Raw genomic sequence first — 17,431 nt, forward strand, 5'->3', positions numbered from 1 at the left:
TGAAATCCGAGTCTGAATCCGAGCTAATGTCGCTATAGCTTGCTGTTCTATGCGCCATGTTTGTTTGTATTGGCATCACTGTGTGACGTCACAGGAAAATGGACGTGTGTATATAACGATGGTTAAAATCAGGCACTTTGAAGCTTTTTTTTAGGGATATTGCGTGATGGGTAAAATTTTGAAAAAAACTTTGAAAAATATAATAAGCCACTGGGAACTGATTTTTAATGGTTTTAACAATTCTGAAATTGTGATAATGTTCCCCTTTAAACAAAGAAAACAACCTGGAGTTGTCTTTATTTTTAAGTTATAGTGCCGTGATTTTACCACTTGGGAGTAGATTTTTTTTCCATGTCGCCCCCGATCTAAAATGAGTTTGACACCCCTGATCGAACCTCAAGGCCAGATCAGAACATGCCAATCATCCTTTGTCATGTTCTGATGTGGTTGATGTTCATTTGAGAAGTAAAAAACACCAAATACGGTTCCAGGACACAAACCTCCTGGCTCTCAGACACAGTCCGGCTGTTGGACGCCACCTCCTCTGACGGCACGCTGCCGTTAGAGTCCGCTATCAGCAGCGTCCGCCGTTCCCTGGCTGGTTTATCACACTTTGTCACACGGAACCTACGCGGGACAAACAAGATAAAGACTTCCCAGCATGTGTTGTGGAGTATTGAAGTCTGGATTTCCAGACACCTACCTGCCCACGGACAACACGGTGACTTCCCCCGAGTGTCTGCGCCGCTGCTCCGCCTTGCGGATGGCGGTGACGGGCTTGCTCATGAGCGGCCATTTCTTCTGACTGCAGCGCGTGCAGATGTTCTTGTGGCCGCCGACACCGCCGATGGTGTGCAGGTGGTTGCAGGTGTGCTTGGCGGCCTCCGGCGGCGCTCCCGGCGACACCGGGGTCATGGGCGGCGAGGGCGAGTAGGGGGAGGTGGGGGTGACGGGTGCACTGCGGAAGGGAAAAATCTGGATTTAGCAAAGATGTTTTGGGCGAAGAGAAATGAGGTCAGCCTCCAAACATGAGGACTCCCCCCTCGTCTGCATGCTCTCAATCAAATCTGTGCCAATCCTGGGAGGCCCTGAAAGAGCATGGCCTGATCATGTCTCTTCTGGCTTACAAGCAGTGTGGTGCTGCCATCTGGTGGTCATGCTCGCACACTACAGGGTGAAAAACAACACGTACCCATCAGAATCGATGCTGGTTTCGTGCACCATGGCTGTCAGAGCATCCGAGTTGGCTGAAACGACAAAAAAAAATGTTTTAAATAAACAATAAAAACTTAAATTGATGACTTTCCCATTTTACTGCTGGGGGTTACGTTTGAAACAACCCTTTTTCCAATGGTCAAGTCCATCCATCCATTTTCTACCGCTTATTCCCTTTGGGGTCGCGGGGGCGCTGGAGCCTATCTCAGCTACAATCGGGCGGAAGGCGGGGTACACCCTGGACAAGTCGCCATCTCATCGCAGGGCCAACACAGATAGACAGACAACATTCACACTCACATCCACACACTAGGGCCAATTTAGTGTTGCCAATCGACTTATCCCCAAGTGCATGTCTTTGGAAGTGGGAGGAAGCCGGAGTACCCGGAGGGAACCCACGCAGTCACGGGGAGAACATGCAAACTCCACACAGAAAGATCCCGAGCCCGGGATTGAACCCAAGACTACTCAGGACCTTCGTATTGTGAGGCAGATGCACTAACCCCTCTGCCACCGTGAAGCCCTGGTCAAGTCATCAGACAATATTTTCGGTATATTAAAAACCCTGTTTCCATATGAGTTGGGAAATTGTGTTAGATGTAAATATAAACGTAATACAATGATTTGCAAATCATTTTCAACCCATATTCAGTTGAATATGCTACAAAGACAACATATTTGATGTTCAAACTGATAAAAAAAATTTTTTTTGCAAATAATCATTAACTTTAGAATTTGATGGCAGCAACACGTGACAAAGAAGTTGGGAAAGGTGGAAATAAATACTGATAAAGTTGAGGAATGCTCATCAAACACTTATTTGGAACATCCCACAGGTGAACAGGCAAATTGGGAACAGGTGGGTGCCATGATTGGGTATAAAAGTAGATTCCATGAAATGCTCAGTCATTCACAAACAAGGATGGGGCGAGGGTCACCACTTTGTCAACAAATGCGTGAGCAAATTGTTGAACAGTTTAAGAAAAACCTTTCTTAACCAGCTATTGCAAGGAATTTAGGGATTTCACCATCTACGGTCCGTAATATCATCAAAGGGTTCAGAGAATCTGGAGAAATCACTGCACGTAAGCAGCTAAGCCCGTGACCTTCGATCTCTCAGGCTGTACTGCATCAACAAGTGACATCAGTGTGTAAAGGATATCACCACATGGGCTCAGGAACACTTCAGAAACCCACTGTCAGTAACTACAGTTGGTCGCTCCATCTGTAAGTGCAAGTTAAAACTCTCCTATGCAAGGCGAAAACCGTTTGTCAACAACACCCAGAAATGCCGTTGGCTTTGCTGGGCCTGAGCTCATCTAAGATGGACTGATACACTGTGGTCTGACGAGTCCACATTTCAAATTGTTTTTGGAAACTGTGGACGTCGTGTCCTCCAGACCAAAGAGGAAAAGAACCATCCGGATTGTTATAGGTGCAAAGTGGAAAAGCCAGCATCTGTGATGGTATGGGGGTGTATTAGTGCCCAAGACATGGGTAACTTACACATCTGTGAAGGCGCCATTAATGCTGAAAGGTACATACAGGTTTTGGAGCAACATATGTTGCCATCCAAGCAACGATACCATGGACGCCCCTGCTTATTTCAGCAAGACAATTCCAAGCCACGTGTTACAACAGTGTGGTTTCATAGTAAAAGAGTGCGGGTACTAGACTGGCCTGCCTGTAGTCCAGACCTGTCTCCCATTGAAAATGTGTGGCGCATTATGAAGCCTAAAATACCACAACGTAGACCCCCGGACTGTTGAACAACTTAAGCTGTACATCAAGCAAGAATGGGAAAGAATTCCACCGGAGAAGCTTAAAAAATGTGTCTCCTCAGTTCCCAAACGTTTACTGAGTATTGTTAAAAGGAAAGGCCATGTAACACAGTGGTAAAAATGCCCCTGTGCCAACTTTTTTGCAATGTGTTGCTGCCATTAAATTCTAAGTTAATGATTATTTGAAAAAAAAAATTAAGTTTCTCAGTTGGAACAATACATATCTTGTCTTTGCAGTCTTTTCAATTGAATATAAGTTGAAAGGGATTTGCAAATCATTGTATTCTGTTTTTATTTACGAATTTACACAACGTGCCAACTTCACTGGATTTGGGTTTTGTACAATGAAACACAAAGCACATAAAGTCAACTTGTTTTTCCACTCTACTGGTTATTTAATCTATAGCACATAGCATAGGAAGCTGTTTTTTATCAAACATATTAGCATATCTACATTGGAGTAGTCTTTTTAGGAAATAAAAAAATATGAAATTGGGCCACATATGCTTAGAATGTTCAGTATGCGCCTTTTGGTGGGAAAAGTGGACAGCCCTGGTTGGAACAGCCGGCTGGACGTCCTAAAGAGACGCCGGACTCTGGCACATTGCTGCAACATGGAAGCTCCACAACTCACACTCACAAGATGGTCCTTATCATCCAGCAGCATCCTCTTATCATGCGCCACATGGCGCCCACTGACGATTACTTTGCTATCCAGGATGGCGCCCTTTTACCACCGCCGTGCTTTTCTATCCGCCGCAAAATCTAATTATAGGCTTTTGAGTCCCGCAACCAAACAATAAATGGGATCTAAGATGGCAAGATATTAACTGTCAGCGGTTTTTTATTTCATTCTGCAGATGCATACCTTCATTATTCATGATGTAGTGGACGATCTGTCCCACGGTGTCGTTGTTTTCACTCAGAGTGTCGTTGAGCTCTGCAAGCATGTAGAAAAAGAAGCCATATTAGAGCACGCACATTTACCTGCGCAATTCTGCAAAAGTCAGGCAAATAACTCATTGGATGGCTCCTCTCAATTAGTCACTGCTGCCACCTCCAACCAAACAATCAGAGGGACTCCAAATAGCTCCAACCAAACAATCAGAGGGACTCCAAATAAGATGAATAATCCCTGAAATTGCAGCAAAAGAGCAGAATAGGAGTGATGGGACGAGCCAATTCGTGCCAAAGTGTGGCCCGGGGGCTTTTTGAGACCAGCCGCTTGTATTTTGATAGGACCGGGGAATATTTCTAAGTATAGAATTTAGATAAAAGTTAAAGTTAAAGTACCAATGATTGTCACACACACACTAGGTGTGGCGAGATTATTTTCTGCATTTGACCCATCACCCTTGATCACCCCCTGGGAGGTGAGGGGAGCAGTGGGCAGCAGCGGTGGCCGCGCCCGGGAATCATTTTGGTGATTTAACCCCCAATTCCAACCCTTGATGCTGAGTGCCAAGCAGGGAGGTAATGGGTCCCATTTTTATAGTCTTTGGTATGACTCGGTCGGGGTTTGAACTCACAACCTACCGATCTCAGGGCGGACACTCTAACCACTAGGCCACTGAGTAGGGCCCACATTAGAACCTTACCTTGTCTTAAAAGTTTGATAACCAGCTTTGGTAATTACCAACATATTTTTTTATTGTGTCTGTAAGCTCTTAACATACATAAACACACATATACACATACTGTACATACACATTCACTGTACAAACATACACATTCACTGTACAAACATACATGTATATATATATATATATATATACATACACACTGTACATAAACACATACTGTACATATACATTCACTGCACAAAGATACATATACACATACTGTACATATACATTGACTGTACAAACATACATATACATACTGTACATATACATTCACTGTACAAACATACATACTGTACATAGACACTCACTGTACCAACATACATATACACATACTGTACATATACATTGACTGTACAAACATACATATATATATACCATACATATACACTCACAGTACAAACATACATATACACATACTGTACATATAATTCACTGTACAAACATACTGTATATACATACTGTACATATACATTCACTGTACAAACATACATATATACTGTACATATACACATACTGTACATATACATTCACTGTACAAAGATACATATACACATACTGTACATATACATTGACTGTACAATCATACATATACATACTGTACATATACATTCATACTGTACATATACACTCACTGTACAAACATACATATACACATACTGTACATACACAAGCACATATGCACATACACTCATGCATATAATCACCTTTCATCAAACATATATTAACGTTGTTCCCCTACGGGAAACTGGGTACAAAAACAGCACACTGACAAAGCTTAACCTATTGTAACTATAACAATCTACAAGGTTAATACAGTTCGCTTCTCTTTCTTCCCCTCCATTTATCTGCTTTCTTTCTTAATTCAAGTTATCATCACATATATGTATTGCTGCATTTGAAACAATTGTATTGTTGATAATAGAGGTAATTATTGTTATCATTCATTATCAATTGTGTTATTTCTATTGGTATTTGTATTGCTGCATTTGTAGTGTAATAATGTTCATTGTCATTTCTGTGTTTTGCTATGACTTTTCGTATCCTATTTGCTGATGTTGTTCTGTTGTTGTGGTTCTTATTGTTGTGTTTGTTGTTGTTTCGCTGTCTTATCCCCCTCTTGTCCCCGCAATTTCCCCGTCTTCCTTTTTTTATTTTTCTATCCCCTCCTGCTACAGTCCGGCTGCTAATAATATAAATACATTTAATAAAGTCAAATAAAAATAAGACAACAAGAGAAGTATCCCACACTTCTCTTTTGTAAAGTAAATATGTACAGCAGATATGATTATCTACATCAACAATGACAAAAAATTGTTTAAAAAAAAAAAAAAAGCTCTTAACCAAAATAGCATTTGTGTTGTTAAAATATGATTACCGTTAATTCACTGTTTTATAGAACAAAAGAAAAAAAGTATACTTTGTACTAGAGCTGTGAATCTATTCAGAATCTATTCTCGATTCAGAATAATCGATACTTTAATAACATCGGATGCCAGTTTTATAATATAAATAAACAGCTCTAATAAATGTCATTACTTAAAAGATAACTGGTTTTGTTGAATACAATTCTATCCAAACATTTTAATAAAGGAAAATAAATACAAAGAAGTCAACAAAATAAGTATTACACATTTCTCTATTCTAAAGAAAATATTCACAGCAAATATAGATAATCTATTCTACATCAACAATATGATTTGCCTGAGTGGCTGGACAGGACAGATTGAAAAAAAAGGGGAAAAAAAGGTTTTAATGTATTTAACTTGTTTTTAATTGATTTAGATTTGTTACAAATGAAAATCCCAATTCATTTGAAAACTGATTATTTTTTGACGTTCCTAATATGTAGTGTTTCTCTTACATTAATTTATTTGTGGCATCTTGCTACAAATATGTTTTATTTATATTAAAAAAAAGGGGGACAGTACTTATTAATGGACATATACAAAACTTGTAAATATGTCCGATTCCAGCTAAAAAGGCACATTTCCATCCGTTAACCCTTGGCAGGTTTGGACCACCACAAATAGATTTGGTTCTACTAGTTAGATGGTGATATGCATGGTAACTCTGCTCTTCCTTCCTATGCATTGACAGTTAGACAGGAAATGTTTCTTACGTCATGCATTTACTTGGTGATCAAATACTGTAATAAAGTGCTACTTGTGAAAGCGCTAAACCAAGTGATGTCCAATGTGTGTCCCCGGGAGTCATTTGCAGAACACAAGTTGTTCTTTGTTTGTTTGTTTGTTGTTTTTTAAATGGGCCCGAGGCACATTGTAGAGATTAAAAAAACAACCAAAAACAGCAGAAAGGTCAAAAATAAAGCTGAAAAAAATTGAAATGTTGACAAAAGGGACTAATAATAACACATAAATGCGTCTGTAAATACATATGTGCATGGCATTTTTTCCACTTTGCTAAACAAATAACATGCACATCCGTCATGGCCAATTATGCTAATTACACAATGACATCCACAAATCCCCACCAACACCACAAATAGACTACAGTCCTGTGGGAAGCACTAAAGTACTTCAATTTATTGCTGAACAGGAAAAATGGTTTGCAAGCTGCTACCAAGTGTTATTTGATGATAATGTACCGTATTTTCCAGACTATACGGCGCACTTAAAAAAAATTCTCAAAACTTGACCATGCGCCTTATAATCCGGTGCGCCTAATGTACGGAATAATTCTGGTTTTGCCTACCGACCTCAAATCAATTTTATTTGGTAAATGGTGTAATAAGTGTGACCAGTAGATGGCAGTAAAACATAAGAGATACGTGTAGACTGCGATATGATGGCAATATGACTCAAGAAAACGACACCAACATTTTATCTATCAAATCTATCAAAATGTTTTAGTATGACTTTGGTAAGCTATGAAGCCGCACCGCTTGATGGATTGTACTGTGCTTCAACATACGAGTATTATTATGGTGTGTGCATATTATGTGCCGTTTTGTTTCACAATATTATGCAAAAGCAACTTTTCTTACCTTCTGGTACCTGCTGATCTATATTTGGAATCTGCATAAGTCCTAAAAAATTGCTTTGTAGTCCGTGCCAACGCCGTAGTCGATAAGCTTTTTCTTTTTCTTATCTTCTTGTTATGTGACATTCATCCTCCGCTGTTGCCATTTCTAATATAAAGTAGTGTAAAGTTCTTACTTATATCTGTCAGTAAACTCTCCATGAAAGCGCTAAAACATACCGGTGTAGTGAGTTTACATTATTCACCCAAGGAACTTTAGTTATTAGAGAGTTCCGGTCGGACACATTTCTGGCGTTGTTGTTTCCGGCGGATGAGGAGATGCTGCTCTGTTGTTGATTGAAGTAAAGTCTGAATGTCATTAAAACAGTTAGCTCCATCTTTTGACACTTCTTCCACTCCCGTCCTTGCACGCTACACCGCTACAACAAAGATGACGGGAAGAAGACGCTGCCGAAGGTGAGCCACGTAAATAAGACCGCCCACAAAACGGCGCATCCGGAAGAGACTGTCAGAAAGCGGCTTGAAGATGATCTGTAAAACATAATCTATGCAACATTTTGACTAAAGAACCACCATTACATGTTATGTAGACCAGTGGTCCCCAACCTTTTTGTAACTGCGAACCAGTCAACGCTTGAAAATTTGTCCCACGGACCGGGGGGAGGTTTTTTTTGGTCATAAAAAAATACAATAATGTGTGCTTACGGACTGTATCCCTGCAGACTGTTTTTATCTATATTGATATATACCGTATTTTTCGGAGTATAAGTCGCACCTGCCGAAAATGCATAATAAAGAAGGAAAAAAAACATAAATCGCACTAGAGTCCGGCCAAACTATGAAAAAAACTGCGACTTATAGTCCGAAAAATACGGTAATGTAGGAACCAGAAATATTAATAACAGAAAGAAACAACCCTTTTGTGCGAATGAGTGTAAATGGGGGAGGGGAGGTTTTTTGGGTTGGTGCATCTTGTGTTTTTTATGTTGATAAAGAATAAGAATAAGAATAAAAATAAAAAATAAAAATACATTTATTTTTGTAATTTTTTTTTTAATTTCTTGCGCGGCCCGGTACCAATCGATCCACGGACCAGTACCGGGCCGCGGCCCGGTGGTTGGGGACCACAGATGTAGACCACAAGGAAGTGTTTTACATTTAGAAAAAAATAATAATATGACTCCTTTAATGCGCCTTATAATCCGGTGCGCCTAAATATGGAAAAAAAAGACCAAAAATAGACCATTCATCAGCAGTGGGCCTTATAATCCGGTGTGCCCTATGGTCCGCGTAATACGGTAAAATAAAAAGGACTTTGTCTGTTATTTCCCTAATAAACAACAATAACAAGTATAGTTTTGAAAGATCAATATTGTCCCAGCACATACTAGGTGAGGGGGTGGGGGGGTGTGGTAGGGGGTGGGACGTGTGCGTGGTTGGGGGCGGGGCGTGGTTAAGAGGGGAGGAGTATATTGACAGCTAGAATTCACCAAGTAAAGTATTTCATACATACATACATACATACATACATACATATATATATATATATATATATATATATACATATACATATATATATATAGGGCAGCACGGTGGTAGAGGGGTTAGTGCATCTGCCTCACAATACGAAGGTCCTGAGTCGTCTTGGGTTCAATCCTGGGCTCCGAATCTTTCTGTGTGGAGTTTGCATGTTCTCCCCGTGACTGCGTGGGTTCCCTCCGGGTACTCCGGCTTCCTCCCACCTCCAAAGACATGCACCTGGGGATAGGTTGATTGGCAACACTAAATTGGCCCTAGTGTGTGAATGTGAGTGTGAATGTTGTCTATCTGTGTTGGCCCTGCGATGAGGTGGCGACTTGTCCAGGGTGTACCCCGCCTTCCGCCCGACTGTAGCTGAGATAGGCTCCAGCGCCCCCCGCGACCCCGAAGGGAATATGCGGTAGAAAATGGATGGATATATATATATATATATCCTGAAAATATGCAAACAAAACTGTTTGGATAATTGATACTTCAAACTTGCATAAATAAATCTTAAGGAATATAACATAATTTGGCTTCTGAGAGCTTCAAAATGTAATGAATCAAATGCTAAAGTTGTTGATAAACAAGCAATTATTTTAATAATTAAATATGGTCATTTTAAATGAATTATTATGATCATTTAAAATTAATCATTTCAAATATGTTTATTTTAATGTATAATTCTATGGCTGGATGTAATAAGGAGTCAGAAAAAAAAAATAAAAAATACAATTAATTTTGATGTTTTTAGCAAAATATAGTAAAAATGTATTTCGTTTTTTTTTTTTAATTAATAAATATATTTATTTTTAGGTAAGATAAACATAATAGGTTAAGTTGATTGGCAACACTAAATTGGCCCTAGTGTGTGAATATCTGTGTTGGCCCTGTGATGAGGTAGCGACTTGTCCAGGGTGTACCCCGCCTTCCGCCCGATTGTAGCTGAGATAGGCTCCAGCGCCCCCCGCGACCCAGAAGGGATTAAGCAGTAGAAAATGGATGGATGGATGGATAAACATAATAATACAATTTATCTCTAGTCTGGATGATTTAGTTCTTGTCACCCTGTTGTCCTCCCGTCATGAAAAAAGACTGTCCTCACTCAGGTCCGCATGGAGCTGGAGAGGGCGTGGCCTCCAGCTCCGGCTGAAAATCGGGAGATTTTCGGGAGAATATTTGTCCCAGGAGGTTTTCGGGAGAGGCGCTGAATTTCGGGAGTCTCCCGGAAAATTCGGGAGGGTTGGCAAGTATGTCCCAGCATTCTTATTGTCACTGTATACCGTGGAAAAATTGTGGACATTCCCGCACTTTGCGCCTTGCTTCCTGCACGTCTAACAAACATTCTCACTCTTTCTGCGGTGCAACGGTGGTACTAAGCCCCAACGTCTAACGCAGACTTGTGATATGCTGACTTTCCCACGAAGCAGAGGCGCTTTAAATCAAAGTGGGAACACCGCCAGATGTGTGGAATGAGATCTACATGTGCTTTGAGATGCCTGCTATAGACTCTTATTATGAAGCAGAGTATTTTTTATGTTTGTTTAGTCTGTGTAAAATGGGGGCAGCGGTGGACATTCCAGGAAGTGAGAAGCGCACAATGTAAACAGTTCTCCCTCGTGAAGATTCATGTCCAACTCAACTTTGGGAAGGTTACAGGCGGAAGGAATGTCAACCAGGGTTTACTGGCTCGCATGCCGGCCTCAACGTCGCCATGGCGACAGCAGCACACATTATCTGCAGCTGTCACAGTGCGAGCAATAACAAACTACCGGTAAGTCTCTCAGTAATGAGAATTCCATCATTGTGAATGCACTTCCTGGTTAAGTGTCATGTGTATGGGAACGTGAGCTTCCTTTACGTCACCATCCATGACATTCCAATGAGAAATAGGGGGATTTTCACATTTCAGTTGTCAAATTAAAATAAAAAAAGATGTTTGGTGCGCTTTTTGTTGTAGTTGACTAAGTGTTCACACTGGTATTTTTGTCATGGGACCAAAGGCTGCGCAGTAAAGTGGATTGAGCAGCTTTATTAGTGACTCACGTGACAACTCAAATATTACAAACCTAAAATTCCATCCGCTGTACTGAACACGAGACAAACAAACGAAGGTGTCCTTAAAGGGGAACATTATCACAATTTCAGAAGGGTTAAAACCATTAAAAATCAGTTCCCAGTGGCTTATTTTATTTTTCGAAATTTTTTCAAAATTTTACCCGTCACGAAATATCCCTAAAAAAAGCTTCAAAGTGCCTGATTTTAACCATCGTTATATACACCCGTCCATTTTCCTGTGACGTCACACAGTGATGCCGATACAAACAAACATGGCGGATAGAACAGCAAAGTATAGCGACATTAGCTCGGATTCAGACTTGGATTTCAGCGGCTTAAGCGATTCAACAGATTATACGCATGTATTGAAACGGATGGTTATAGTGTGGAGGCAGGTAGCGAAAACGAAATTGAACAAGAAACTGAAACTATTGAGCTATATCGGTTTGAACCGTATGCAAGCGAAACCGATGAAAACGACACGACAGCCAGCGACACGGGAGAAAGCGAGGACGAATTCGGCGATCGCCTTCTAACCAACGATTGGTATGTGTTTGTTTGACATTAAAGGAAACTAACAACTATGAACTAGGTTTACAGCATATGAAATACATTTGGCAACAACATGCACTTTAAGAGTGCAGACAGCCCAGTTTTCATCAATTAATATATTCTGTAGACATACCCTCATCCGCTCTATTTTCCTGAAAGCTGATCTGTCCAGTTTTGGAGTTGATGTCAGCAGGCCAGGGAAGCTAGGGTCGATATTCTTCTCTTGATCATCTCTGTCGTAGCATAGCTTTCGTCGGTAAAGTGGTGCAACTTGAATCCGTCCCTGTTCGTGTTGTTACACCCTCCGACAACACACCGACGAGGCATGATGTCTCCAAGGTACGGAAAACAGTCGAAAAAACGGAAAATAACAGAGCTGATTTGACTCGGTGTTTGTAATGTGTTTGAGAAAATGGCGGATTGCTTCCCGATGTGACGTCACAAAGGCGTTTAATTCGCCAAAATTCACCCATTTAGAGTTCGGAAATCGGTTAAAAAAATATATGGTCTTTTTTCTGCAACATCAAGGTATATATTGACGCTTACATAGGTCTGGTGATAATGTTCCCCTTTAACCTACTGTTAGATCAGTGATCACGGTGCCACTTTTTGTGTCTTTAGTGTAAAGTTCTTACTTATATCTGCCATGAAAGCGTTAAAACATACCCGTGTAGTGAGTTTACATTATTCACCCAAGGAACTTTAGTTATTAGAGAGTTCCGGTCAGACGGTTTTTCACGGGACACATTTCCGGCGGATGAGGAAATGCTGCTCCCTTATTGATTTAAAGGCCTACTGAAACCCACTACTACCGACCACGCAGTCTGATAGTTTATATATCAATGATGAAATCTTAACATTGCAACACATGCCAATACGTAGCGTAATAGCTTACTAAAGTGCAATTTTAAATTTCGCGTGAAATATCCTGCTGAAAACGTCTCGGTATAATGACGCCTGCGCGTGACGTCACGGATTGTAGAGGACATTTTGGGACAGCATGGTGGCCAGCTATTAAGTAGTCTGTTTTCATCACAAAATTCCACAGTATTCTGGACATCTGTGTTGGTGAATCTTTTGCAATTTGTTCAATGAACAATGGAGACAGCAAAGAAGAAAGCTGTAGGTGGGAAGCGGTGTATTGCGGCAGATGTTGTGCCGGATAACGCACCCCCGCCGTAGAATGCACCCCCTGACTGGTGTGCCGGATAACACAGCCGGTGTTTCATTGTTTACATTCCCGAAAGATGACAGTCAAGCTTTACCATTGGTCTGTGGAGAACTGGGACAACAGAGACCTTTACCAGGAGGACTTTGAGTTGGATAGGGACGGCGTGGCGAAGTTGGTAGAGTGGCCGGGCCAGCAATCGGAGGGTTGCTGGTTACTGGGGTTCAATCCCCACCTTCTACCTTCCTAGTCACGTCCGTTGTGTCCTTGGGCAAGACACTTCACCCCTTGCTCCTGATGGCTGCTGGTTAGCGCCTTGCATGGCAGCTCCCGCCATCAGTGTGTGAATTTGTGTGTGAATGGGTAAATGTGGAAATACTGTCAAAGCGCTTTGAGTACCTTGAAGGTAGAAAAGCGCTATACAAGTATAACCCATTTATCATGTATCATTTATTTGGATACGCAGACGCGGTACCGTGAGTACGCATGCAGCTGTGGCTTCCAAACATTTGATCGCTTGTCCGTACGTGCGTGCCGCTATGTGCATGTCACGTACGTAACTTTGGGGACTTTGGGGAAATATATGTGCTGTATGAACTTTGGGGAGGTGAACGGTACTTTGGGCTGTGGGATTGAGTGTGTTGTGCAGGTGTTTGAGTTGTATTGGCAGGTTATATGGACGGGAGGGGGGAGGTGTTTGTTATGCGGGATTAATTTGTGGCATATTAAATATAAGACCGGTTGTGTTGTGGCTAATAGAGTATATATATGTCTTGTGTTTATTTACTGTTTTAGTCATTCCCAGTTGAATATCAGGTCCCACCCGCCTCTCACAGCATCTTCCCTATCTGAATCGCTCCCACTGCCCTCTAGTCCTTCACTCTCACTTTCCTCATCCACAAATCTTTCATCCTCCCTCAAATTAATGGGGAAATCGTCGCTTTCTCTGTCCGAATCGCTCTCGCTGCTGGTGGCCATGATTGTAAACAATGTGCGGATGTGAGGAGCTCCACAACCTGTGACGTCACGCGCATATCGTCTGCTACTTCCGGTACAGGCAAGGCTTTTTTATCAGCGACCAAAAGTTGTGAACTTTATCGTCGATGTTCTCTACTAAATCCTTTCAGCAAAAATATGGCAATATCGCAAAATTATCAAGTATGACACATAGAATGGACCCGCTATCCCCAATTAAATAACAAAATCACATTTCAGTAGGCCTTTAAGTAAAGTCTGAATGTCATTAAAACAGTTAGCTCCATCTTTTGACACTTCTTCCACGCCCGTCCTTGCACGCTACACCGCTACAACAAAGATGACGGGGAGAACACGCTGCCGAAGTTGAGCCACGTAAATAAGACCGCCCACAAAACGGCGCATCCTGAAGCCACTGTCAAAAAGCGTCTAGAAAATTATCTGTAAAACATAATCTATGCAACATTTTGACCAAAGAACCACCATTACATGTTATGTAGACCACAAGGAAGTGTTTTACATTTAGAAAAAAATTATAATAATATGACTCCTTTAATGCGCCCTATAATCCAGTGCGCTTTATATATGAAAAAAGATCGAACATAGACCAGTCATCAGCAGTGCGCCTTATAATCCGGTGCGCCCTATGGTCCAGAAAATATGGTATTACTCCGATTATTTGCCGTGCAAGCCATCCACAACGAGCCAATCATTACAAATTACAATGCAAAAGAGTATTTATACATATGTGTTCTATTGATTGATTGAGAAGTTTCCTATCTTGCTGATTGTATTGTACCATATGTCCCGGCAAGAAATCTGCATTCAAAGAACTCTGGTTTATTAGTGATTCCCAGAGCCCAAAAAAAGTATGCGGGCTATAGAGCGTTTTCCATTCGGGCTCCAGTAATCTGGAATGCCCTCCTGGTAACAGTTACAGATGCTACCTCAGTAGAAGCATTTAAGTCCCATCTTAAAACTCATTTGTATACTCTAGCCTTTAAATAAACCCCCCTTATAGACCAGTTGATCTGCCATTTCTTTTCTTTTCTGCTCTGCTCCCCTCTCCTTCGTGTAGAGGGGGGGTCACAGATTCGGTGACCACAGATGAAGCGCTAGCTGTCCCAAGTTGGGAGGGTGGACCACTCATCTGTGCATCAGTTGAGGACGTCTCTGCGCTGCTGACCTGTCTCCACTCAAGATGATCTCCTGCTGGCCCCACTATGGAATGGACTCTCACACTGTTATGCTAGATCCACTATGGACTGGACTCTCACAATATTATGCTAGATCCACTCAACGTCCATTGTACCGGTCGCCCAGGGGGGGTCCCCACATCTGCGGTCCCCTCCAAGGTTTCTCATTGTCATCCCATTGGGTTGAGTTTTTTCTTGCCCTGATGTGGTATCTGAGCCGAGGATGTCGTTGTGGCTTGTGCAGCCCTTTGAGACACTTGTGATTTAGGGCTATATAAGTAAACTTTGATTGATAATTGATTGAAGTTTATTGACATCTTAAAGAATTGAATCCATGTAATGCTTTAAAAGGCAAATGGATGGCACAAAAAGCCAAAAGGCTTGTTTCCATTGTGGTCCATTAAATATGCATCACATTTGATACATTCAATAATAAAATATATACAACCTGTAACATGTATATAAAAAATTACGTTGAAAAATGGATAAATTATGTACAAACCCCGTTTCCATATGAGTTGAGAAATTGTGTTAGATGTAAATATAAACGGAATACAATGATTTGCAAATCATTTTCAACCCATATTCAGTTGAATATGCTACAAAGACAACATATTTGATGTTCAAACTGATAAACATTTTTTTTTTTTGCAAATAATCATTAACTTTAGAATTTGATGCCAGCAACACGTGCCAAAGAAGTTGGGAAAGGTGGCAATAAATACTGATAAATTTGAGGAATGCTCATCAAACACTTATTTGGAACATCCCACAGGTGAACAGGCAAATTGGGAACAGGTGGGTGCCATGATTGGGTATAAAAGTAGATTCCATGAAATGCTCAGTCATTCACAAACAAGGATGGGGCGAGCGAGGGTCACCACTTTGTCAACAAATGCGTGAGCAAATTGTTGAACAGTTTAAGAAAAACCTTTCTCAACCAGCTATTGCAAGGAATTTATGGATTTCACCATCTACGGTCCGTAATATCATCAAAGAGTTCAGAGAATCTGGAGAAATCATTGCACGTAAGCAGCTAAGCCCGTGACCTTCGATCCCTCAGGCTGTACTGCATCAACAAGCGACATCAGTGTGTAAAGGATATCAACACATGGGCTCAGGAACACTTCGGAAACCCACTATTAGTAACTACAGTTGGTCGCTACATCTGTAAGTGCAAGTTAAAACTCTCCTATGCAAAGCAAAAACCGTTTATCAACAACACCCAGAAACGCTGTCGGCTTCGCTGGGCCTGAGCTCATCTAAGATGGACTGATACAAAGTGGAAAAGTGTTCTGTGGTCTGACGAGTCCACATTTCAAATTGTTTTTGGAAACTGTGGACGTCGTGTCCTCCGGAACAAAGAGGAAAAGAACCATCCAGATTGTTATAGGCGCAAAGTTGAAAAGCCAGCATCTGTGATGGTATGGGGGTGTATTAGTGCCCAAGACATGGGTAACTTACACATCTGTGAAGGCGCCATTAATGCTGAAAGGTACATACAGGTTTTGGAGCAACATATGTTGCCATCCAAGCAACGTTACCATGGACGCCCCTGCTTATTTCAGCAAGACAATGCCAAGCCACGTGTTACATCAACGTGGCTTCATAGTAAAAGAGTGCGGGTACTAGACTGGCCTGCCTGTAGTCCAGACCTGTCTCCCATTGAAAATGTGTGGCGCATTATGAAGCCTAAAATACCACAACGGAGACCCCCGGACTGTTGAACAACTTAAGCTGTACATCAAGCAAGAATGGGAAAGAATTCCACCTGAAAAGCTTCACAAATATGTCTCCTCAGTTCCCAAACATTTACTGAGTGTTGTTAAAAGGAAAGGCCATGTAACACAGTGGTGAACATGCCCTTTCCCAACTACTTTGGCACGTGTTGCAGCCATGAAATTCTAAGTTAATTATTATTTGCAAAAAAAAAAATAGTTAGTATTAGTTTGAACATCAAATATCTTGTCTTTGTAGTGCATTCAATTGAATATGGGTTGAAAAGGATTTGCAAATCATCGTATTCAGTTTATATTTACATCTAACACAATTTCCCAACTCATATGGAAACGGGGTTATATATATATATACACACTATAACCACATACAGTATAAACCTGTTTGATGCTTGGGAAAGTTGCTGGGAATCAATTTTGGTTCACATCAGGTAGAGGTTGAGCTGAACCAAGATTTTATGGCAGTTTTAAAATTTAGTAGGGAAGTTCGAATTTTAAGGTATGTTGGTAGTGCATTCCATTGTGTGGTGGCAAAATAGTAGAATGCATTTCTTCCCATGAGAGTCTTGAATTTGGGGGGGGACGAGGTCTGAGGAACTCCCTC

The 17,431-nt window shown here is 41.2% G+C and overlaps 1 protein-coding gene across 1 annotated transcript in view; it reads right to left on the reverse strand.

Moving 5' to 3' along the window:
* Positions 1 to 17,431, reverse strand: part of LOC133606785 (RELT-like protein 1) — a 36,426-nt gene that overhangs the window by 4,996 nt on the left and 13,999 nt on the right. The window contains exons 3-6 of the mRNA XM_061961112.2: positions 3,865 to 3,936; positions 1,193 to 1,247; positions 704 to 958; positions 501 to 627 (exon numbers count right to left, since the gene is read on the reverse strand). Coding sequence (XP_061817096.1) covers positions 501 to 627; positions 704 to 958; positions 1,193 to 1,247; positions 3,865 to 3,936 — 509 coding nt within the window. The remainder of the gene's footprint in view (positions 1 to 500; positions 628 to 703; positions 959 to 1,192; positions 1,248 to 3,864; positions 3,937 to 17,431) is intronic.

This window comes from Nerophis lumbriciformis, linkage group LG05 (assembly GCF_033978685.3).
Source record: "Nerophis lumbriciformis linkage group LG05, RoL_Nlum_v2.1, whole genome shotgun sequence".
Classification (NCBI taxonomy): Eukaryota; Metazoa; Chordata; class Actinopteri; order Syngnathiformes; family Syngnathidae; genus Nerophis; species Nerophis lumbriciformis.